The following is a 25,979-nucleotide window of genomic DNA, read 5'->3' on the forward strand; positions in this document are numbered from 1 at the left end:
CAATGCACAGTGCACTCTTTGTGTTCACACAGGAAACACAACAGGTCTGTGCTACTTCACCACAAATGAGAACCACTTCATGTAAATGAAAACCACAGGATTTTCATGTTGTGCCCTTCAAAAACAACTACTACAGTTAACCTTCTAAACAAAATCAGTCCCTGAAATTTACCCCCCCGATATTATCCTCACAATTAAGAATCCTACAGAATATAAAGGCAAGAGGACTATTCCAGTGATCCCTGTTTGATTTAGTGACACTGGCTGCTGAAATGACTCTGCTATTTTCTTCATATGGCTTTGAGTTTAAGAGGCCAGTCTTCCCTGATGAAAAATATAATAATTTCTAAGATACAGTAGTCACAAAGTCTATGGTGTTAAGAAATTGAATAAGAAATATTACTTTGCAGTAATCGTTAACAAATGTGGAAAATGAAATTCTGACTTTATAATGTAAATGTGGCTGGAATTCTTTCTTGGAAGATAAAATCAATAAACATATTCTCAGAAATAAAATATAATCTTTGAATATTATCTTCTAAATTTCCCCACACTCTAAATGCTTCTTGTCACACATACACATAAAAGATATAGTGTGCTTTATAAATGTTATGTATGAGAAAGTTGATGATGGGAACGTGTAAATCTACACATGTTCAGTTTAATGTCTAGAATGTAACTGACATCAGAAGTAAAAATATATGAAACCTTATTCATGTAACATTTATTTATTTATTATTATTTTTGCCTTTTTTGTTGTTTTTATTTTTATTAAAGTTATAAAAGCACATAGATTTAAGAATTAGATAATTCTACAAAGTTGCTCCCAAGAATTCTACAAAACAAAAATCAAACAAAAAAGGTAAACGGACATCGTTCTCAGAAGCACTTATTTTAGCCTTCTTTTTTCTTTCTTTTTTCCCCCCACTATTATCCCATGACTTTAAGTGACATGCTGCTTCTTGTACTTTCGGTTTTAGTGTTCTCCATTGACTCTCCACTATGGAGAATGAGGATTTAGCTTTCTTTCCTACCCTGTCTTCAATGCACACTGGTATTCAGCCTCCTGCACATCTTTTCCAAGGGGCCTCCCTGAAGCAGTTTTTAAGGGCTCTCAGGCTGCATGCCATGGCAAGCTTCCCAGCATCTCACCGTGGTTGTCTAACAATTACTTATTGAATGCCTACAAGATACTAGCAACTGCACTGGTTCTGCCCTTGGAACATTTACAAACATGCAAGGGACACTGACTCATAGATTGATAACTAAAGAGAATGTGTTTCAGGCCATATTAGGGCTATGCCCAGGCTTCTACTGGAATATATCATAAATCCCTGTCATTTCAAATTAAAAATTTGTTTTTCCTCAGCATAAAGTTAGCTAAGGAAACTTGAAATTATTAAGTGCTTATGTTAAGTGTTAGCTTACAGTCTTGACTTAAAGTGATTCTCATTTTTTTAGAACATGGGGCATGAGATTTCAGCCGCTTAAATGGGAGAAATGATGCTATAATGACAGTTCAAAATCAGAGGTATTCTCTTTTCTATTTTTAATCCTCTTAATGACATCATTTATTGTCTACTGGAAATCCATTTAAGAAATCACGTTAGTCCACTAAGCACTTCAGATAAGGTGATTTCATGAAGCATTCCAACATTATCACAATGAATTGCTTTCGTACACCATAAAAGAAAAAGAAGTAAGCAGAATATGGCCAGCTGAAGGAGTTTACAGTTTTACAGCTCCTCCCACTGTAGCACATAAGTCACTCAGTTACAGTTAACTTTGGATTATCCCTCACAGATTGAAAGCCCAACAGCCATCACACACTCTGGGCCTGTGGTGCCACTCGTATGTGTGTATCTAAATCAATGATGAGGGTATCGGAACCGATACTGGACATGGAGATGGCAAATTACAGTGAAGTCTTGGACCCAACTTACACAACTTTGGAGTTTGAAACTATGCAGATTCTGTATAATTCAAATGGTGAGTTCTCATCTGCTTGTAGATAAAAAAGAAAAGTAAGTATAATGAGAGCAGGAAAACTGAGCTTCCCAGGTGGTGGTTCTGTGTGTTTTATTGCTGGAGAATTCGGGGCTTGTTTTTTAAGGCCACAAATCTGAGGCTTTTGCACTTCATCACAAATTTTAAATTAATAATGCTATGGCTATCTTATGTTTGAGATAGAAAAAGCTTAGCTATGCATAATAAAGTAACCTCGGAATTCTGTCATGGGCCACTTAGATAGAAAGAGTAGTTTCAGCAGTTATTTTATTTACTGTAAATCACAGTAATGAGTAATATTGGCAGGTTGGCTGTAAAGTATATTTTCTATGCAACATTTAAAATGACATATGGAAAATTGTCCTGAGAACACTGGAGATTTTTACTGGTTGCCTTCTTTCATTATTCCAGTTCTCAACTGCTGCTGATGAGAAACTGTGTTTAACATTACCATCAAGTTTTTGCATTGAACACAAATATGAAAAGAAATAAGGGTTTATATTATAACTGCACTTGACAAGCTAATGTTTAGCCTCACAAAGCTCTTGGTATTTATCTACTGTAACATTTTAACTTTAAATAAGACATGACATGTTTAGGGCTCATGTCTTTATAGAATACAGTTTACTACTGACTTTGAATTTAGATACTTTTTCATGTAAAAATTTTGTCCAAGATCAGTTATAATTGTTAGAACTCATAAAATCTGCAAATTATGTATGCTTTGGAAAATTCTGTGTGTGTGTGTGTGTGTGTGTGTGTGTGTGTGTGTGTGTGTGTGTGTTTAGCTCAGGACTGAGAATATATCTTGTACTCAGGATATCTTAACGTTCTACTATGCTGTACAATTTCAGTGACTGCTATAGCTGTAATATTTGCAATAAACAACAATAATTTATTAGTGGGAAGATTTCTAAACATTTTCAGAAGATGAATTCTGAAATTTTAACACAAAGGGGTTAAAATCAATTGACAGTGCCTCTATCAGGAAGTCACTATTTTTAATCCTTATGTTTAGATTTGACTAAGGTATTTAATAAAGTATTTACCTCAATAGACTCATGAATTTTTTAAAGGCTATAGATTACTAAATAGTAGGGACAGATTTATCATAAATATTTACTAAAACAACTGACTTATATGGCTATTTCCAAAGTGTTGTCTAACTTGTTTTCTTGTAATAATATGTAAATTCTTGTTAATAATATGTAAGTATGACATTAAACTGGAAGCAAGAGTTGAATATTTTTTTTGTTTCCATATAATCTTCCAGAACACAGTCAATCCTTAACACTTCTGCCATATTTCTAATATCTATTTTGTTTATGTTATCAAAAGAAAAATTACTAGCATTTAAATTCTAAAATGTCACATGATTACCCTTAAGCATATTCTCACTGAAGATTTTTGTAACTTTATGAAGTTATATATGACAATATTTGTCAACTCAGAAGTATTAGTAAGTAGAATACATATATTGTCACAGAATGTAATTTGGACATAACAGTCTTTGATTTTATCCTTTTTATATTGGAAATATAATTAATTGTTATTATATTTACATTATTATATAATTTATTATTAATTAAAGTGTATAATATATTCTTATTTATTTAATATCTTTTGAGTACATAGATAATTGTAAAGGTATAGTAAACAATATTAACTAATTTAAGAAATATTTAAGTAAAAATATCGATGTGGATTTTTTGAAGCGTCTTTCTTCAAAACAATTACTTCTCACTTTATGGAAGGCGTAGTTCTAAGAGCTGGAAGGCAGAGGGGTGACTAAGACAGATAAATCCTCTGACATCATGAAGTTTTTATTCTATGTGGAAAGATGGATAATAAATGAACAGACCAAAGCATATTATAATTTTAGAAAATGAAGTGGTTAGTTTAAAATATAAGCAGGGTACTAGGTTCTACTTGAAGGGCAAATGACAGATGACTCTTTTGGATGTGTGTTTACAGAATGTTTCACAGAAAATGTGAGATTTGAGCAGAAACTGGGTAGCCAGCTCATAGAAATTCTTGAGGAAGAGCTTCCCTTCCAGGCAGAAGGGTTAGCAAGTATAAAGGCTCTGAGATGGGAACAGAATTCAAGGAGAAAAAAAAAAAAAAAAAGAGGCAACATTACTAGAGACTAGTGAACAGGATGAAAAGTAGTGCCAGATAATGGGATCAGAGAGATGGGAGGGGAACCTTTTCACTCTGGGCTCTACAGGCCATGGGAATATGTGTAGGCTTTATTTTGTATCTAAGGGTTGGATGCAGAAGGCTAATGTGATGTGAATTTCTTATGCCAAGAGCACATTGCCGGCTTTCTGATAATAAACAGTAGGGGAACCAGGGTGGAAGTATTCGAGAAATTAGGTAGGAAGCTATTGCAATAATCCAGGGAAAAGATTATGTTCGATTGGATAAGGGTGGCCATGGTAAAAGGCTGAAAAGGTGTGGATTCGTTATGTATTTTAAATACAACTCGTGGATTGGATGTGAGCAACGAAAGCGAGAATTCAGTAAAGGCCAGATTATTGGCCTTAGGTACCAGATGGTACCACTGACTGACTAGGGAAGACTGAAGGAAGAACAAGTTCTAGGAGAAAAAAAAAAAAATCAGAGTTCTATTTTTGATACATTAATTTGAAATTCTTATTAAACTCCAAAGTGAAGTTGTTCAGTAGGTATTTGGGCATTTCAGACTGATACCCGTGGGAGACATCGGGCCTAGAAATAAAATGTGGGGATTTTTCATTATACAGATGATATTTAATATCATGGGACTGGATGAGCTTCCCTAGGGAAAGGGTATAGTTGAGGGACTGAGCCCTATGGTATACCAAATTTTAATCCTCCAAATACGAGTGGGGAGTTTGGAACGGAGACTGGCAGAAACAGCCAGTGGATAAAAAGAGAGCACTGGTGTGGAGCTTCCAAGAAGCTGAGGAAGGGACTATTTCCCTCCCATGAATAATTAGTAGGCCAATTTATGTAAGAAATACTCAGTACTAACTTGCACTCTACCACTTTGTCTTTCTTTAACAGATAGTTCTGTCCCAGAGACAACAAGTATGAATACCACAGATAATGGTGTCAACTGTCTATGTGCTATATGTGGGGACAGAGCGACAGGAAAGCACTATGGCGCCTCCAGCTGTGACGGGTGCAAGGGCTTCTTCAGACGCAGTATCCGCAAGAGTCACGTTTATTCCTGCAGGTACTTGAAATGCTCCTTCCCAGAAGGAGATCTTTAGAGGTGTTTCAAAATGCCATGCAAGAAGTATGGGCATAAAATTCAGAGCTTTCAAATTTCTGTAACTCTAAGAACAAAATTTATAAGCGACGTGAAAAGTGAGGATGTGTGGGTGTGTATACACATGCAGTCACACGGGTGGTTCTTTTTTATGAAACATCTTAGACTTATAAAATGTATACTAAAAAATCCCCATGCTTACCACCCTGTTTAGACCAATATAATTGAAGCCTCCAGTGAACACCTCCCCTATCACTTTCTCTTTCTCCCCTCTCTCCCAGAGGTAAATACCATCTGAAATTTGGTGTTTGTCTTTTCCTTGTGTTTCTTTATCGTTTCTCCACGTGTTCATATACCAAGAGCCATATGTAAATCTGTATTTAAATGGTTTCACAATGCGTTTACGTTTCTGCATATTGCTTATCTTTTTAGCGTCATCACATCCTGAGTCTTGGAACAAAATTATAAAAAGGCAGATGATTTTGGTAGCTTGTTGACGTTACTGAATAAAATGAAATTTTCAGCTCTAAAGTTTTAGATGTATTTCTCGTGCCACAATTTTGTAATTGAATTTAATGTTTGTCTAAAATGTATTTATATTTTATGTATCACACGTTTCTAGTAGGCTTTTTTTAAAAAAAGTCAACATCATAGCATGATTTAGGGTTAGATATTTCCCTTTGAGTGTTCAGAATGACAGTTCTTGAATACAGATTATATCTGTGTTAAATATGGGTTATTAAAAAATGGCTGACTTTAACAGAAAAATATCTGTGTGTGCTCTGTCTCTGAAAGTCATGTGTAGGATTGTTAAGGTGTTTTAGGTACAAGATGGATGTTTGGGAAGAAGTTAACTCTCTTACAATATGATGCCATTTGACTTCTAGGGATGTGGGAAAAGTTAAGCTAGTGTTCTCTAGTAATTTTTTTAGGAGAGCTTAAAGTAGGTATAAAAATCTAAATCATCCACTTTAAAACCTTCTTGGTAAACGAAAAAGAGTATGTTCTTGCTTTTATATACAGCCAGACTTGAGAGGTATAAAGTAATCAAGCAGATTTCCTTCATCCAAAGCATTTTCTCTATGATTACATCAAATATTGAGTGCTTCTAAAAGATTAATAACTAAAATACATACAAAATAACATGTAAACAATACTTTTTACAATTTTTAAGTTATGTGAAATAAAACTTGTATGTATATGAAAAATGACCATCCAAGCAACTAAATCCAACAGCAACTTTTTTTTAATTTAATTTTTTACTTTATGTTGGACCATAGTCGATTTACAATGTTGTGTTAGTTTCAGGTGTACAGAAAAGTGAATCAGTTATACATATACATATACCTATTCTTTTTCAGATTCTTTTTCCATAGAGGTTATTACAGAATATTGAGTTGAACACCCCAAGAAGAACTTTTAAGAGTCAGAGAATGTCAGCACACAGAGCTTTCAAGATTTCCACCCTTCCTGTATGAGAAAAGTGGGAAAGAAACGTTCCCATAACAAATTTTGGAAATGTAAAAACTATTCCAACGACATGTATGGCTTTACTCCTCCCACCTTCCCATCATGAATACTGCTGCCAACTTAGCTTTCTTTACATGTATTGGTATTAAGCAAATGCCATGATTTTCCATTTGGAAAATATTATATTGATGTAAGTTTAGGGGCAAAAAGGTTTTTTAAGCTCAGGTTTTGCTGATCTCATAGTCTTTTAAGTATGCTCAGTTAACAGCCTGTGACGGCAAGTTTTCCCTATTTTACAATTGTGGGTTAACTTGGAAAGTTAAATAACATTTTCAAGTTCTATAGACAGTGAATGTTGACCTGGGAATCAAGGTCAGGTCTAATTCCAGAGACTGTACTTTTTTTTTTTCTTTTAGTATGCAATTCATTTTTTTATTATATTCACAGAGTTGTACAATCATCACTACGTTCAATTTAGAATATTTCACCATCCTATAAAGAAACCTCTTAGTACCCTTTAGTAGTCACTCCTCATTCCCCCCAACTCCCTCCCCACCAATATAAGGTAACTACTAATCTACTTTCTGTCTCTATAGATTTGCCTTTTTTTTTTCTTTTTTTTTGCGGTACGCGGGCCTCTCACCGTTGTGGCCTCTCCCCCGTTGAGGAGCACAGGCTCCGGACGCGCAGGCTCAGCAGCCATGGCTCACAGGCCCAGTGGCTCCACGGCGTGTGTGATCTTCCCGGACCGGGGCACGAACCCGTGTCCCCTGCATCGGCAGGAGAACTCTCAACCACTGCGCCACCAGGGAAGCCCGGATTTGCCTCTTTTGCACATTTGACATAAACGAAATTACACAATATGTGACCTTTTTTGTCTGACTTCTTTCACTTAGAATAGTGTTTTCAAGGTTCATCCATGTTGTAGCATGTATCAGCGCTTCATTCTTATTTATTGCCAGGTGTAATATTCCATTGTGTGGGTACACCACACTTTGTTTATCTGTTCATCAGCTGATGGGCATTTGGGTTGTCCCCACTTTTTGGCTATTATGAATAATGCTGCTATGGACATTTGTGTATAAGTGTTTGTGTGAATATATGTTTTCATTTCTCTTGGCTGTATACCTAGGAGTGGAATTGCTGGGTCATTTGGTAACTCTTGTTTAACTTTGTGAAAAACTACCAAACTGTTTTCCTAAGCAGCCACATCATTTTGTATTATAAATAACAGTGTGTGAGAGGTCCAGTTTTTCCACAACCTCATCATTTGCTGTTGTCTGTTTTTTCTGATTATAGCCACTGTAGTGGGTGTGAAGTGGCACCTAATTTTTCAGAGACTCTACTCTTTATACTTTATTCAATTGCCTCTTGATATGTAATTTGGAATTTCGAGTAAACTCCAATTGGATATGATGTGAAATTAATAGAAAAATTTTTAAATAGAGAAAAGCATGAAAGTTCAGAAGAGTGAAGTTCCCCGTCACACTGAAATCATTTAGCAGTAAGCATTAGAATTTGTAAGCCGCAATTTTTAAACTAGGTTTGGCTTTCATGGCTCAAGATAGAAATGATCATGGATACTGGCCAAAAGTGAGATATCATTCAGTATTGTTTTATTAGAAAGACTGCATGAGAAGTGAGGCTTGTATTTTCATGTCGATCATGAGATTAGAAAAGTCATAGTTAATTGTTCTTATACATTCTTTCTGTTGATCTAAATTTGACTATACTTTTTAAAGTCTGTCTGCTTTTTTTGATAAATAACAGTTTTCTGCAAACTAATATATTTTTTTGGTGTTGTAGGTTCAGTCGGCAATGTGTTGTTGACAAAGACAAAAGGAATCAATGTAGATACTGTCGATTAAGAAAGTGCTTTAGAGCAGGAATGAAAAAAGAAGGTAATAATATATAACATAATGATTATTAACATTATTGATGAAAAGTGTTATACACACATGTTCTCATTTAATCACAATAACCTTTACATGAGTTCTGATTATCCTCAGTGAAGAATCTGTGGTTCCTCGAGTTTAAGAATTTACTCAAGGACACTGATACCCACTGGTGAGTGGTAGAGCCAGTCTTTACCTGCTGACCGATCTGACATGTTCTATCCACTACTGCATAATCCCTGGCAAGAAAATTATTGTCTGAAAAAATATTCCAACGTCTTGTTCAAAAGCTAAATGGCAAACTATATTAATAGGATGCAATTATAAATGAATTTTAAATGGATTTTTCATTCTCAATAACAATTGAATATCTTTATTCATTTCATAAACATTAACTGAACATTGACTTTTCATGCATTCATTTATTTATTTAACAAATTTGTTGAGCACTGCTGCTCTCCAGACACTGTTGTGGGTGCTGAGGTTTCAGGAGTGGACATACTGAATAAAAAAATCCCCCGTCAGGGAGCTTCTATTCTATTCAAAGACAGAGACAGTGGACTAGATGCTCTATTTTAATGTGCACTAATTTCATTTTGAACATGTTAAATAATCTAATTATATTATCCTACGTTCTAACTATGGTTAATTTAGCAAAACAAACGTGCTCAGCACATTTAAGTGTTTGGCGGGGAAGAGCTGCTATACAATTTTCTGTTTATCATTTTGCCACATGCTTATCCCTATCACTATCACATACAAAGAGATATTTTTCAGAACTGTTGCATATATTATTATTTTTTTTTTTGCGGTACGCGGGCCTCCCACTGCCGCGGCCCCTCCCGTTGCGGAGCACAGGCTCCGGACGCGCAGGCCCAGCGGCCATGGCCCACGGGCCCAGTCGCTCCGCGGCACGCGGGATCCTCCCGGACCGGGGCACGAACCCGCGCCCCCTGCATCGGCAGGCGGACTCCCAACCACTGCGCCACCAGGGAAGCCCGCATATATTATTAAAACATTAAATTAGATATGTGAAAAATATCAAACCGATCTTAAACATAGTTTTCTTCTTTGTCACTCACTATTTTCAAGAGACAAAAATTCCATTCATTTCGTTCAGTTGCTAGTCTCAGAAAAGAAGGCAAAATAAAGTTCACAAAGTTAAAGGACAAACACTTTCATTTCAACATGACTTATTTCTAGTGGCCTATTTGGTAGCTTATGGGATTAATTACATGCTTTGTCAATTATCTTCATTCATTTCTACTTGAACCTCTGCTTCACTCCTACCAATGTAAAAGCAAACCGTGATTCTACAGTTCCGCTAAGAGTTTTACAGTCTGCTAAATAAAATTATTTTCAAAAACAGTGAAAGTATACCTTATACTGTTCATAGAATAATGTATTAATTTTTCCTAACTAGATTAGGAAGTAACTTTTAGCTTTCAAAGTAGATATATTTTTCTTATTTACACTAATAGCATAATATTAAGGTTAGTTAGATGGAAACGTATATAAATATGGTTTTATGTCCAAAAAGGTAGCTGCAAGATAATTACAAATGTTCACAATATCTTTTAGCATTTTTCTAAATATTGGTCATGTAAACGAAATTCATAAAAGCATAACTTACATTTTAATTTTTTTACCTCCATGTACACATTTTCAAATGAGTCATTTTAGTCTGAAAAGTCAATTTGCTAAAAAAAAAAAAAAAAAAAGGAGAGAGAGGAAGTAAGCTACCAGTAAATATGATTTAAAAATAAAATATTAATGATTCACTCTAACTAAAGATTACTCATTCTTAAAGGCAAGAAGTTTAATATTTTCTCTTTCAAATTAGTGGAGTTGATAGTTAATAGTAAGTTTGGTTAGATAGCAGATTTTGGCATAGAAATTGGTGAATTTCTTTAATAAAAGAATAATTACAGAAAAAAATTCTGATAGTTTAATGTCTTATCTTTCCAGCAGAATTGGATAGAGCATTAGTGTAAATAATTTAGGGGCTACAGATTTTGTTTCCATTCTTTTTGGTTAAGAGAAGATAATTTTACCTTTTAAGGTTTGAAATCCAACTTTGATATCTGACTTCTATTCTATGTATTACAAGTATACAAATTCATACTAACCCTCTCCCTCTTCCTTATTTTTAAAAATTTAGTTTTCAATAAAAAATTTGGGGATACACTCTATTCTTTTTTTTCCTTTCTGAAACAAAGAGATCTCTTTCTTAGAAGACTTTCATATAAATACTTAATATTTCTTCATTGTTCCAAAATGCTGATATTCTAATCTCAATGTTCTCAAGAGAGACCCCTACATGCTGCAATTTTTGCCTTATTAATGTTTGTAAACTGTCCTGAGGACATTGTTTCATAAGAGATCATAGGATTGTGATCTGAAAATCACCTTAACTAAAATAAATTTACTTTCCATTTTTTCTAGTGTTTTAAAAGAAAAAGAAAAATGGGAGTTTCAAAATGTATGACTCATATTTTCTGACAGTGAATACACTCTTATCTTTGACCTGGTCAATCTCACAGGTTGTACTCTTCCTCTAGTTATCTTATGGTTTTATTAACTTTGAGAGAATGGAAAACCAACCTCGTAAAAATACAGCATGGCTGAACTGGCTGACCCAACACTTTCTAACATGAGTGCCATCATGAAGTCCCAAAAGGCAGTATTTTATGAACTGTAGTGACAAGCCTGGCTCTTTCTACTTTAAAAATGGTACAGAATGAAACATACCTTCAGTCATACTTTTCTCCCTGCCTCAAGCACCCCCCTCCAAGGTCTTTTAGAGGCATCCCATTTCTCCTTTTATAGTAACATTGTTTTTACTTCAAACCGTATATTCTGAGATATATCGAAGAAAACCGACCAATAAATACTGTGATTTTCTCCCCTAGCTGTGCAAAACGAACGTGATAGAATAAGCACCAGAAGAAGCACATTTGATGGCAGCAACATCCCCTCCATTAACACACTGGCACAAGCAGAAGTTCGGTCTCGCCAGGTACTGCTGCATTACTGCTGCACCAGCATCCAGCCCTGTTTAATAGAGTCAGATGTTTATTTAGGCATAATACTAAAATGATTTAAGTTCATTCAAATGTGCTCATTACTATAATAAATTACACCTATGCAAATTGAAGAATTTTACTTTGAAAATATTAGTTGGACTGTTGACTCAATTTTAACTTTTCTTGGGCAAGTTCCTACTTTTTAAATGGAAAAATTAAATGCACTTCAGTCTGAGTGTTAAAAGTTTGTTTGCAAGGTTGATTTAAAATACTTAATGCATAGCACAATGCCCTGGGAGCAGTATCTTGTTTTACTGATTGAATCTGGAAATCAATTATCACAGCTTTGGGGGTGTTTAGTTGAGGCCTATCATTAGAGCTTCCTTCCTTGAAAATGACTTCTAGATTCAAGAACTCACCTTAACATCTGCTTTGGAAACAGGTATTTAAGGGAAGAACCAGAATTTAGAAAACACAGGAGAAACTTTATTATTTGAAATTTCTAGAATGAGGATATCAGTTCTAAAGTTAAAAATATAAGTGATTAGTTATATAAATAAAAGTAAATCACTTAAGAATCAAATAAAGAAACCTTTTGAAGAAAGTTTGTTTTACCATTGCCCATATTAGAAATGTTAATGGTATTTTTCTATTATAAAGCAAACAATGAAATAGCTATTAATCAGGTTCTATAACGAGTCAACGCAACTACTTTCATTTTTGATAACACAAGGGTAAATGATGAAGTTAACATCACCTTTATCATCATCATTACTTGAAGATTACTTGATGATCCTATAAAGTATTTCGAGAATGGCCTGAAAGGAACTGTGAGGAAATAGACATACACTGCAGAAAGACATGTACACACACACACACACACACATGTTCAAAAATTAAGTTTAGAAGAACTTTTAGAAAGTGATTTTTTTCAGCAGAAAGGCATTTGAACACTACTTATATCTTAGATAGTTCAAAATTATATATCATTTAAAAAATTTATCATTATACATTAAGATTTTCAACTTGCTGAGTCCAAGATTGGTTTCTTAACTTTATTTGGGTGGGCTTCCATTAAATGCAGCAACTTCTCATCTAAATCTTTTCTCCTCAGTTGGTAAACTTTATCCAATGGAAACTTTCCTCCCTAAATTACAACAAATTAAAAATGGGCTTTCTTAATGGAACTATCATCTTCAATTAAAAATAAAATCATACAACATAGTTCATGTGGATACTCCATAGCTCTTTGTATAGTCATTTTGAATTATGAAACTCCCTGAAAGTTGTGGTAACATATTTTACAGGTTTGGCCAGAAAATAAGATAGTACTCCCAGACCATGGTGCTGTGCAGTGAATGTTGTCAATTTAACTTGAATTGATAGGTATTTGATTTCTCAATTTTAAATGTTTAGTATATTTCAAGATACTGTGACAATGATAGTGCCCACTTCAATGGGGCTTACTTATTGCAGTTGTGGAAAAAAGAGAAGTAGTGGTCTTGTGTTATGTTCAGTGATGAATTAATATAATGTTCTTCTTAATGCTAGATCTCAGTCTCAAGCCCTGGTGTGAGCACTGACATAAATATTAAGAAAATTGCCAGTATTGGTGATGTCTGTGAATCCATGAAACAGCAGCTCTTAGTCTTGGTGGAATGGGCTAAATATATTCCTGCCTTTTGTGAGTTACCACTGGATGATCAGGTATAATTTAAAGAGATTATGAATGCTTTAAAAAAATGTTTTTTGAACTTTGCTAAGTTTTTCAGTTCTTTTAATTATATTTATAGTAGATTTGCTATATTGGACAAAGGTTAAATTATCTGAGAGAAAGATTGGTTTTCTTGTTCATTCTCCTTGAAGTTAAACAGTCTACTGAGAGACAGACTGTTTAAATTCTATTTTAGGGGTCTTACAAATTTATTGATAGGATGAGGGTTGATCAAGCCTATGTTCTTCCCTCCTGAGGTTTAAAAAGCTTAAGTAAGGGAGAAAGACAGGTAGTAGATAACTGCCACTGTGAGATAAAGTATTGGAAGAATAAATGTCTGGAAGGCAAATGGTACCCCACTGTGTGTTAGTGTTTACTAAACGTGCATATAAAATTCTTCAGAAATACCAGGCCACTTCTAGACAGAAACCACACAGGTTGTGTTGGTGTCTTTGTAGGCACTTTTATGCACTTAACATATAAAATTGTGCCTTTCATGTTGTCAGCTTTATTCTAGCATTTACTGTATAAAAAGTATAAATCTGGTAAAAAAAAAAAACTCTGTAGAATTGTGTTCTGAAATCTACTGAAAATAGAATTCAGAGGTAGTGATCTTTTCCTAATATAGACATTTTCATACTTTGTCATATGTATATTAAGATATTTTAGTTAATAGCTAAAAGTTCACTTTCCAATATGTTTAAAGAAGTAGCTAAGATACTTGTCTCTACCTTTCACAGTTTATGAACTCTAATTTTCCCCAGACTTTCTGCAAGGTTATGCACATTGGAGTTTGTCTGATAAATTAACCTGTAAGCAACCTTCAAGTTTATCCGTTTTATATTTATTATTACATTATTTATTGTAAATGTAAACATACTGGAAAGTACTGCCATTTAATCAATGTTAACAGGTCTATAAACCTTGACTATTCTAGAGGGAGGGGGAAACTGCTAGTTGCCCATAAAAATGACCAGCAGTAGGGGCACTGATGAGACTTAATCTGACTTTTTCTTTAAACCTGCAGAATTGTAACAGAACTTAGTGGCTAAAATATGACTTGAACGTTAAAAAAATTAGCTGATCTCATTTCTCAAGTGACCTTACACTTCAGATTATCAACATACTATATTCAAATCAGTAAAAAAAAAAAGTATATCAATATAATATAATGTTTTAATTACTAGCATCAAATATATAAGTTCTAAAAAATTGAGATATTTGATATTTTGAATTATCTCAAGGAGCTTAACTCACCAGCAGTCTAACGTTTTGATGTCTTGAAGTAAATAAAATATTTAGGTTCTTTAAAATGAACCAAGGGAAAAGGAATGCTGAACATCTTTGTAAAAAGTTTTTACCTGTATAGTCTTGAAATATTTTTAAAGAGTTCTTACCTGAAATCAATCTGCTTTTTATATTCACTGTTTCTAATAAAGCAATCCACTTTCTTAACAAAAAAAAAGTAGTTAAGAAGTTTAATGTTCTAATTAGTCTATAAAGATTAGATTATTAGTTTCAGATTCATTTTTAACTCTTCTAAGTAGTATATAATATTCTGTAGATGTAAATAATTTGAAAATTTCCAGTTCCCCCAGGTTAAATAAACCATGATATATAATATAACCAGTGTCTATTTTTATACCCTCTGACCAATGCTCTTTATCACTGATAAACAAAGACAAAGAAACAATCAAAGGGAAAAGTACATGATTGTTTAAAAATCAAAGAAGGGCAAAATATATATATAACCAGAAAATAAGTGATCACAGAAAGTTAGCAGTTATATTTCTAGGAGAGCATTTCACCTGGTTACAAAAAGAAAATACTGTGAAATCTGAAATCATTCTTAAAATGTTCTGTAACTCCCTTCCTGGTATGAGTCATGGTTGTGGACATATCATAAAGATAGCTTGGCTCAGAAGGTTATTTCAGAGTGAATAATGCTAAGTTGCTAAAACTTACTTGTCTCACCCCAAGCCATATAAGTAGCGTTATGCTATTTATCAGTTTTATATTTTTATTACCACTCTTTTTTTAAAAAAAGTTGCTGACATGTATTAAGACAATGATTTAAAATTGGGAAATTGAAATCCTGTAACTTGTCAATAATAGTTTTCATTTACTAACTGACACTTTAATATAACATTAATAGCCATGGATTGGTGAATGTCTATTATGGATAAGGCACTCGGGCTTCAAATGCATTATATATTACATTATTTTATTTAATACTCTCGGGAGCTCTGTGGCATAAGTTTTATAATCTCTTTAAAAACTTAACAGCTTTTAAAACTGAACCATATATCAGTTAAATTCACTCAGTGTATTCATCAAACAAATACTTCTTAGGATTACTGTTCAGTTTTAGGAACTGTGAGTATCCGGCAGTAAAAATACAGATTACATCACTATTCTCATAAAATTTGCATTCTATTTGGGAGACGCAGACGATAAAAATATACAGATAATGAGTAAGTTAATTCTAGGTGGGGAAGAGTTCTATAAAATGAAATGGGATGAGTTGTTGGAGAATGACTGGGAGTGGAGTGGTAGCAGATCTTTTAAATTGGGGATTAAGGAAGATTTTTCTTGAGACCTGAGTGGCAAGGGGCTAAGCCTGTCAAGATCTGAGGAGAAAGCCCTCTGGGTACAGGAAAGGCAAGTTCAAAGGCTCTGAGGCAGGCAGGCATAGTGTGCCTGGAGAAAAGTGAGCAAAGGATGTTGTAAGATGAAACCAGGGACGTGGGCAGGGGGGCAAAAGCATTGAGCCATAACCTCATGGTAGGCCATGGTTGAGGTTTTTGGGTTTTATTCTAAGGGCAGTAAGAAACCAGTGAAGAGTTTTTAGCAGAGGAGTGATATTAAGTGATTATTATTATTACAAGATATCATCGTAGAAGCTCTGGCAAGAAGGACTTAGGATGGAGGAACCAGAAAGGAAGCAGGAATACCTAGTAGCTCTTTGGAGTGTATTTTGGTGGGCCAGGCGAAGAATGACCAAGGCTTGGCCAGGGGCCGTAGCAATGGAGAAGCAACACTAGGATTTGCTGTACAATGAGAGAGGGATCCAAATAGACCCTTGTTTTTGGTGTGAAAAAGCATTTGGATGATGGTGCCATTTACTAAGGAGATGAAGATGTTGGAGAAGCATTACTTTGATGTGTTAAATTTGAAATGCTTCCTAGTCTTCCTACTGGTGATATTCAGCAGGCAATGGCGCTCCTTTGAGAGCTTAGTGCAGAGTTAAAGGTTCAATCTAGAAAGTGTCAGAACCCAGATCCCCCATACTCATTTCGCTACATCACCAATCTTTGTTTTCCTTTTGTTTATTCAGTTGATTATGTATAAGAGATCTTGTTTTACATATATTTTCTCCTTTAGTCCTCATAGCTACACTTTCAGATTTTTATCACTATCTCCATTTGATAGATGAAAACAAATGAGTCCCAAACATACTGGTGGTCAGCTAACCCAAGGTTAAAGAGGAGTAAGTGGCCAAGCCGGAATTTGAACTCTGGTTTGTTTGACTCTATGCCCAAACATCATTCACTCCCAAACACTAAACTGTTCTGCTTTTCTTTTTCTTTTTCTGTTTTTTTTGCTGCCATTGTATTGACCTGTTAGTTTTAGAAATTTTGAAAAGTAAAACTCTGTTGATATGCTAACAGTAGAAAAATGGAAGCCTTAATCATGGCAAGAATCTATGAATACTGTAGTTGTTAAAACAAAAAAGTCCCAGTCTTAAAGAATACTAAGTTAATCAGGCTTATATAATCTTTTAATCATTATATTTTATAATTAATTGTTAAACTTGGAATTTTTCATTAAGGTGGCACTGTTGAGAGCTCACGCAGGGGAACATTTACTGCTTGGAGCTACAAAGAGATCCATGGTGTATAAAGATATTTTGCTTTTGGGTAAGGTTTTTTTTTAATTTGAGAAAAAATTATGCATGCTCCATACTTCCATGGGGCCTATTCTGTATGTACCAGGCATTCATAGACACTGCCAAATGGTTCTGTCACTTCACAAATTGGACTTAGTTGGTCAGGTCCTCACTCAAGCCCTGTTTTTCCTTGCCGTTAATTCAGGGAAGTTCAGAGTGGATGTTCAGGGTGCACTAAGATTTAAAAATAAAAGATGTTGCTCAATAAACATAACATTGAGGTATGTTTAAATCATATCAGGACAAAGAGTTAGTGATTTGTGTCACCATCTTATGGAGTCCCACTGTTGTTTCATACACTCTCAGTGTCTACCTAATAATTATAGTATATATTATTTTATACTCTTCTAAGGAACGTGTTTATCTCCTATGATCTCATTGCCCATAATATGCTACAGAACCCCAAGTTAAAAAAAAAATTTTTGTGACAATGTCTGAAAAATTCTGAGAGTTAAAGAGCAGTGCTATAACACACAAAAGTAGGATGGTAGGTGGGATAAGACACAAAGGAAAAGCTTGTGTCTTCATTAAGGAAGTACCCTGATCCCCTACTTAATGTATAAAGTTAGGTTTCCTGTTGGGATATTTGAGATCCCTCTAATGTTTATAAGCTCTACCTCCCTCTGGCTGTGTGAAATGATGATTAAATTGTCTTATTCCATTTTTGTGATAGATATTTTGTCCCAAATATAAACAAATTGAACATAATATCACAATAGCTAATATTTACTGAGGACTTAGTATGTACGATGCATTGCTTTAAGTGCTTTACATGTTTATATATACACTCTCTCATTTAATCTTCACAATAACCCTGAGGGATATGTACTATTATTTTCAGCCTGTTTCGTAGGTGAAGAAATGAAGGCCAAGAAAACTTACCTAAGGTCACAAAGCAAGTAAGGGATAGAGCCAGGATTCTAAACCATATGATATGACTGCTTTTAAATTCTGTTAAACTTTCTCTTGCATTTTTAGTTCCCCTGCAATAGTGTTCTCATTATAAATCTGAATACAATATACATAGAAATCAAAACAGTTTTACTACATAGTTCTAAATTGTTTTACCCTAAATAATTAGGTACTTTAACTTTTCATAAGAAGAGCAGGGCTACACTTTTTGAATAATTTTTACATTATTATTATTACACATTATTATTTATACTGAAGATTGTCTTTGCCTGCAGTGAAAGAAGTCAGAATATTCTGGTTTGTTGACTCTCAACCATTGCGCCACCAGGGAAGCCCTATTCTGTTTTTTATAAAACCAGAAAATAAAAATTTAGCAGCTATTTTAGGGGCTAAAATAAGCTTCCAATTTTCTAATGTTTTAGAAGCTATAATAGTATCATATTATAGCCCGAGACTTTCTAAGGTAGAATGCCTTTAGGGATTAGGTGGTCCAGTTCTCTGTCCAGTTTCTGAACTCCTTTGAATACAGCCCTGTAAAGTGATCATCCCGCCTCTACTTAAACAAGTCCAGGAAGAGAGAATTTACTATTTAATGAGGCAACTCATGAGAATATACATGCTAATTTTCAAAAATCAGCCTCGTCTACTTAGGCTTATTAAAATTGTGTCTCAGTAGTTGTTACATGTATATACACCTAGACCACTAAAGGAATGCCATTTTTAGTTCACTGTAAGCAAGAGAGATTCTTTAGGTTTTGTAATATGCTCATTAATGAGTAAAACACTAATAGATAACTGATATAGTGGAAAGCTAATCATTATATCTTGTTTCTCCCTTGTCAATAATTAGCTTGCTATTAGTCTGTACTTTAGTATTATCACAAGTGACCGAGGCTGTTAAAATGCATGTGATCATATTATCAATGTCATTGATCCTGTAAGTGTTCTAAAGTTTTTCTAACATAATTAACAATGTTCTTGAAAGAGGAAGTCCTATTCCTGTTTCTTCAAGGGAAGACCATTTAAAATATTGGTTTGTAAAAAATTAAGCAAAGTCTGACGATTTTGTGTGTGTGAGGAGGGTGATTATTTTATTTTATTTTTTTTTTACCTAGGAAACAATTACATTATTCACCGCAACAGCAGTGAAGTTGAGATTAGCCGTGTGGCCAACCGGGTTCTAGACGAGCTGGTCCGACCATTTCAAGAAATTCAGATTGACGACAATGAATATGCTTGTTTGAAGGCAATTGTATTTTTTGATCCAGGTTTGTTTCCAAAGATCCATTAAAAATAATTGCAGTGAAAATTAAATTACTTTTTAAATACTAGAATATTTTCTGTTACACTCTAGTAAGGTTAAGTATTTAGATTGCCCTCTTTATTCCTTTATTAGATGCAAAAGGGCTAAGTGATCCAGTAAAGATTAAGAACATGCGGTTCCAAGTGCAGCTGAGTTTGGAGGACTACATCAACGACAGGCAGTACGACTCCCGGGGCAGGTTTGGGGAGCTGCTTCTACTCCTGCCCACGCTTCAGAGCATCACTTGGCAAATGATTGAGCAGATACAATTCATTAAACTTTTTGGGATGGTTAAAATCGACAACTTACTTCAGGAGATGTTACTGGGTGGTGAGTATATTTAAGAATTTCTATTTTATTTATTAACATCATACTACAGTACTTTAGAGCAACTTGACCTGTTTACCTTTTGTCCATGATGTAATGAACTCAGTATTTTATATTTAGAAAGCCTGCAAAACCCATTGGAACAGAAATACTTGAACACATTCAAACCTCCCCTCCATTTGTATTCACCTCCACCATCTTTACTCTACCCTGTCCCTCTTTCCTCAATTTTCAGATCCTCCCAAATATGGTAAATAGAACTATATCTCCTATTGTTAGTACTTCTTGGAGTATATTATATTTTTCTATGCCTTGACTCCTCTAAAAGCTCAAGGATATCGGAATTGCAACAAAACCAAAAAATATATATAGTAAATACTTTAAAAATAAACATTGTGCTCCTGAAGTAATTAACTGACACAAGAGAATGAAAAGGGAAAAACGAGATTTCATTGCTGCAGTAGATGTCAGGAATAACCTAAGAAATCATTTATTTTGTATTCTGATCTAGATTAAATTTCCTTATAAAATCACTTTATTTTAATTTAGTATAATTTTAGTTTTCTAGTGCTTAATGTGTTTCTAATGATATCTTTCTGAAATAAAAGTTGTTTATGCTAGTAGGGTGATCCCAAATACTGTAAACTTAAGGTAAGTGATTCTTGGAATTGACTTAACAACAGGCAGCAAACCTAATGATTCCAGGAAACTGCACAGAAGGTCCATTATTAATATACAACATAATATGACACAACATTAATCTAACCAATGTACAGTGAAAGCTGACATTGTCTTTAACATGGCAGTGGCTCTATTAATTTATTTTTGAACTTCCAAAAAGCACTTTGCAAAAATAGCAATATTCAAGCTGTCAATCAAAACAATTGTTCCAAGGTAAACTTGCTGTTCCTGATTAAATATCACTAATGCAAGCATCTTTTTATCTTCTGTAGGTACTTCCAGTGAGGCTAACCATCTCCATCATCCAATGCACCCACATTTATCTCAAGATCCATTAACTGGACAAACTATACTTTTGGGTCCAATGTCAACACTGGTTCATACAGACCAGATCTGTAAGTATCTGGGCTACTTTTTTTTTTTTAGCAGTACGCAGACCTCTCACTGTTGCGGACTCTCCTGTTGCGGAGCACAGGCTCCGGACGCGCAGGCTCAGCGGCCATGGCTCACAGGCCTAGCCGCTCCGCGACATATGGGATCTTCCGGGACTGGGGCACGAACCCGTGTCCCCTGCATCGGCAGGTGGACTCTCAACCACTGCGCCACCAGGGAAGCCCCCTGGGCTACTTTTGAAACATAGTATTTCTTAAACTTAATTACCTGAGAAAAGGTGGAATTTGGGGAAAGAATCTATTTGTGCCCAGAAATTATAAAATTGGATATAATTTCTTCTCCAAGATTTAATTGTGGGAGATTGTGAAGCAAGTCACTTATTCTTCTTAGGTATGAGTTTTCTCCCTAAAATGGAAATGTGAGTACTAAATCTTTCTTATTCATAGGTTTAGGAGCACAAAAGAACATACAGGATGTCCTAGCTTTGCCTGGTAGTACAGGACCATAAAAATGACTATACAAGGTGGAACCATGCAAAGGAATCTTAATAATCAACAGGAAAATTATGATTGCTTGTGACCTTTAAATACATTTGTCAAAACATCAAGAACTCTTTTAGCTATAGGTTATAAATGTATAGGGAAACTAAAAAAAATAGTAGTTTTAACTCTTAGTGTACCATAATTTAAAATATTAATAACACTGAGAATTAATGTGTTTTATCTTTTTGTAAAAAAATATGAAGAGTAGTTTAAACACTGCTTGCCATGTTCTCTTCTAATGACTTACAAGAGAAAGTGACCATCTTTGATGGATTTTACTCTTTTGGAAGTTTGGGTCAGTTTCCAACATTTTATCCTTTGCATTTTTAATGTCCTAAAATATCTCTGAGAATCCATTTGATGTGAAGTTTTTTGCCAGTTTCACTCCCTTTGGGACCTCTTCAACCTTTTCAGTGCAACTAGTTCCTCATTTCTGTTGACAAGCTTTCCTTCACTAAGTTCTTGGCTGAACTTTTAGGGACTCAAACAATGGTAGTGTCAACATTTCCATCGTCAGCTCTTTCTTCTATAACTCCCATTTATGTTCGATTTGAATTTCATTTCCAACATTATCACTTTTTGTTTCTTTACTGCACATTCTCCCCTTTTGGCCAATTCTCTTTTCAGTTGTCCATTTTTGCAAATTGTCATGTGGATTTGTCACTGAGAGGGAGACGAGGAGGCAACACAACTACACAGTTTGTTGTCAGTGTATGAACTGAAGGAAATATGTTCATTGAATAATCATGGACAGAATGAAGGATGTGATGTGATTGGTCACTGATCAAAATGCACATCTAATATTTTAGGTAATTATTTGTAGACTGAAGAGTTATCAGTGAAGTTTGTAACACAGTGAAGTTTGTGAGCTTATGCAATACTCACAGTTAATTAGAGTTAGCATGCTAACTGAAATTTGAATCATGTTTTCGAAAGACTGGTGCTATTTAACTAAGCTGTGATAACTGACATTCGTGTATATCATAATTGTGCCAAACGTGGGTTGCTTTGGAACTAAAATGACTATATAAATACTAGGGATTGCTAGTAGATAGTTAATCTGATATTATTGCAGATTTAACACAAATTTTATTTTTATATGTCACATTGGAGATTAAAAAAAATCTCTATTTGACAAAAATATCTAGAATTAATTGCTTCTGAATTCATACTAATTAATTCCAGATTTACTTTTGATCTATTGCCTCTGAACACTAAACCAGCTACCTCACTGAGATGCCTTCAGTTATTGTCATATAATTATTATGGGTACCAGCATTGCCTACTGAATTTACAATTGCCCTTAATAACTAGCTACAATGTTGTTTTACCCAAATGTTCAGTGCAATGCAACAAAATTAAGTGAGTACCATTCCATCTGACTGCTACCTAGTGGTAGGGAGAGTAGAATCCACAGAAATGCATGCTATCTGCTGTTCTTTAGATACACACACTGGTAGATCTATGTGTAAATAGTGTATGAAACACAAAGTTCTTTGAGTATACGACAGAGGCAGAAATTAAATTGTTAGAAAAAAATACAAATGATGTATACTATAGCACATTTAATCTGTGGGTCCCAATGTAGTTGAAAGACATTAATTTGGGAACATTCTCTTCTGTTTTTTCCTTGAAGTACAGTTGATTTATGATGGTATATTGGTTTCAGATGTACAACATATTGATTCAATATTTTTATAGATTATATTCCGTTTAAAGTTATTGGTTATATTCCCTGTGTTGTACATCACATCCTTGTATCTTATACCTAGTAGTTTGTGCCTCTCAATCCCCTTCTTGTGTCTTCCCCTTCCCTCTCCCCAACTTCTTACAGGTAACCACTAGTTTGTTCTCTGTATCTATGAGTCTATTTCTGTTTTGTTATATTTATTCATTTGTTTTGTTGTTTAGTTTCCACATATAAGTGAAAACATACAGTATTTGTCTTTCTCTGTTTGACTTATTTCACTATGCATAATACCCTACAGGTCCATCCAAGTTGTTGCAAGTGGCAAAATTCCATTCTTTTTTATGGCTGAGTAATATTCATATATATATAAATGATATATATATATATATAAAATATATACTATTCAATATATATATAAATATATCTCTATATATTTTTTTCACATCTTCCTTGTCCATTCATCTGTTAATGGACACTTAGGTTGCTTCCATATCTTGGCTATTGTAAATAAAGCTGCTATGAACATTGAGGTGCATGTATCTTTTCAAATTAGCATTTCTGTTTTCTTCAGATATATACCCAGGAGTGGAATTGCTGGATACTATGGAAGTTCTGGTTTTAATTTTTTGAGGAACCATACTGGGACCATTCTTGCAAAGCAGATGTTACCACTTTCATTTAATTAATAGTCTAGAGCAGAGAGAGGCAAGCCCAATACCATACCAAAGAGTCTATGAAGTTGTGTCTCTTAGAGATCAGTTATTCATAAACTTGGAAAATAAAACACATTAGCAACATATTGAACATTGTAGGTATCAACTGACAAGAAAGTTTAACAATTCTGCTGGTGGTTAAATCATTTACTTTCTTTTTTTTTTTTTTTTTTGGCGGTATGTGGGCCTCTCCCTGCTGTGACCTCTCCTCCCGTCGCGGAGCACAGGCTCCGGACACGCAGGCCCAGCAGCCATGGCCCACAGGCCCAGCCGCTCCGCGGCATGTGGGATCCTCCCAGACCGGGACACGAACCCACGTCCCCCGCACCGGCAGGCGGACTCCCAACCACTGCTCCACCAGGGAAGCACAATCGTTTACTTTTTATGTTTTAGTTTTTTTTGTTTTTTTTGTTTTTTTTTTGGTGGTACGCGGGCCTCTCACTGTTGTGGCCTCTCCCGTTGCGGAGCACAGGCTCCGGACGCGCAGGCTCACCCGCCACGGCTCATGGGCCCAGCCGCTCTGCAGCATGTGGGATCTTCCTGGACTGGGGCACGAACACATGTCCCCTGCGTTAGCAGGCAGACTCTCAACCACTGCGCCACCAGGGAAGCCCCCAATCGTTTACTTTTTAAATGCTAGCTTTGTAGTATTTTAAAAGCATGTTTGCTGACCCTAACCTTTTTAGAATCACATCATCACACTTTTTATTTTTATTTTCCCTCTCTCAACATAATATTTAAGAAATTCATTTGTAAGGGAAAATTTTGCTTTGCTTGTGCTCATTTGGAACAGTTTATATTTTACACAAAGCAAAATATTAAACACAAGCATACACATTTACATTATATGTGTATGTGTTATATATATAACACATTTATATTATGCACATACATATTTAAGTTCATGCATATTTTCTTGGTCTTTTAGAGCAGACTACTTGAGTGTTAGATCCATCCTAAATATCCAGGAATAATTTTTAAAGCAAATTTGGTAATTCTTTTGTCAATTAAATTATATCTAAAGACATTGTTTCTAAGTAACTGCTAATTCACACTTAATAATATAAAGTTAATATATTAAAGAAAACCAGGCAAAAAGGGACTGTTCTCATTTTGTATGGAATTTTTAAAAACTGTTTGGGAAAAAAAAATCTAAGAAGTTTGCAATGCCTCAGTCTGATCATTAAACATTTTCTATTTGTTCTGTTAAATATACGGAATAATAATGTGAGTGCTAAAATATTTCAAGCTTTTAAAAATTATAGAATGGCTTCTAGATTATTTTGTAATATGGTTAAAATTTGTCAATAGAAAGAAATACTGTTATCGACAATGAAGTATTCAAACTGTAACTTATTTTTTTAAAATACTCAGTGCTCTTTGCATTGACAGGGAAGGGACCGCCAAGTGTATTTGTAATAGAATAACTTGGAAGTGACAAAGCCAGTATTTTTTAGATGCTTTTAACTACAACATAGATTTCAAAGCACTTGAAAAGTTATCTTACCTTAATTTTTTTATGTCATCTAATGTTTGAATTAGTAAAATCTAAACCAAATATGTTTTATTTTATGTGCTTTTTTGATTGCAATTTTGATTTACAATATAAAATTTATATTGTATAAAAAATATACAAAAACTAGCTTTCTGTTAATTCTTTTCATTTTAACTTTTTTTCTGCTGGGTTTATGAGAGAATCAGAGTTCATAAATGCTAGTAAGAAAGTCAGAAGACACCTTAAAGTGACTGTCAAGATTTTTAAGTATGATTTAGTTTAATGCTAATTGGGACAGTAAGATGGGAGTACATCTCCAATAGTATGTCAATGACCTGATAATGTATTATAATCACTACTTTATATATGATCTTTTAAAAACATATCCAAAATAAAGTAATGCATATTGGTGTCATGAAGGACTTAATGGGAGGGGCCAAGGTGACTGTCACCATTACATACAATTCTCTGATTCTTTTTTTAGCAACTCCAGAAACCCCACTTCCTTCCCCACCCCAAGGCTCTGGACAAGAACCGTACAAAATAGCTGCAAATCAAGCTTCAGTCATTTCACACCAGCCTCTCTCCAAACAGAAGCAATTGTGA

The 25,979-nt window shown here is 34.5% G+C and overlaps 1 protein-coding gene across 1 annotated transcript; it reads left to right on the plus strand.

Moving 5' to 3' along the window:
* The first annotated feature begins 1,853 nt into the window (after positions 1-1,853).
* Positions 1,854-25,979, plus strand: HNF4G (hepatocyte nuclear factor 4 gamma). The gene is made up of 10 exons (XM_032610099.1): positions 1,854-1,989; positions 5,056-5,227; positions 8,540-8,634; positions 11,541-11,647; positions 13,206-13,361; positions 17,201-17,288; positions 19,345-19,497; positions 19,626-19,862; positions 20,813-20,935; positions 25,858-25,979. Exons 1-10 carry the CDS (start codon positions 1,854-1,856, stop codon positions 25,977-25,979), a joined length of 1,389 nt encoding a protein of 462 aa, XP_032465990.1.

This window comes from Phocoena sinus, chromosome 17, assembly GCF_008692025.1.
Source record: "Phocoena sinus isolate mPhoSin1 chromosome 17, mPhoSin1.pri, whole genome shotgun sequence".
Classification (NCBI taxonomy): Eukaryota; Metazoa; Chordata; class Mammalia; order Artiodactyla; family Phocoenidae; genus Phocoena; species Phocoena sinus.

What these genes read in the sequence shown, in the direction of transcription:
- HNF4G (XM_032610099.1), top strand. Translation starts at nt 1,854, where the DNA reads ATGTGTGTATCTAAATCAATGATGAGGGTATCGGAACCGATACTGGAC. An exon ending in AGCAGGAATGAAAAAAGAAG is followed by an intron (nt 8,635 to 11,540) that starts GTAATAATATAT and finishes TTTCTCCCCTAG; the next exon opens with CTGTGCAAAACGAACGTGAT. An exon ending in AATTGTATTTTTTGATCCAG is followed by an intron (nt 19,498 to 19,625) that starts GTTTGTTTCCAA and finishes TTCCTTTATTAG; the next exon opens with ATGCAAAAGGGCTAAGTGAT.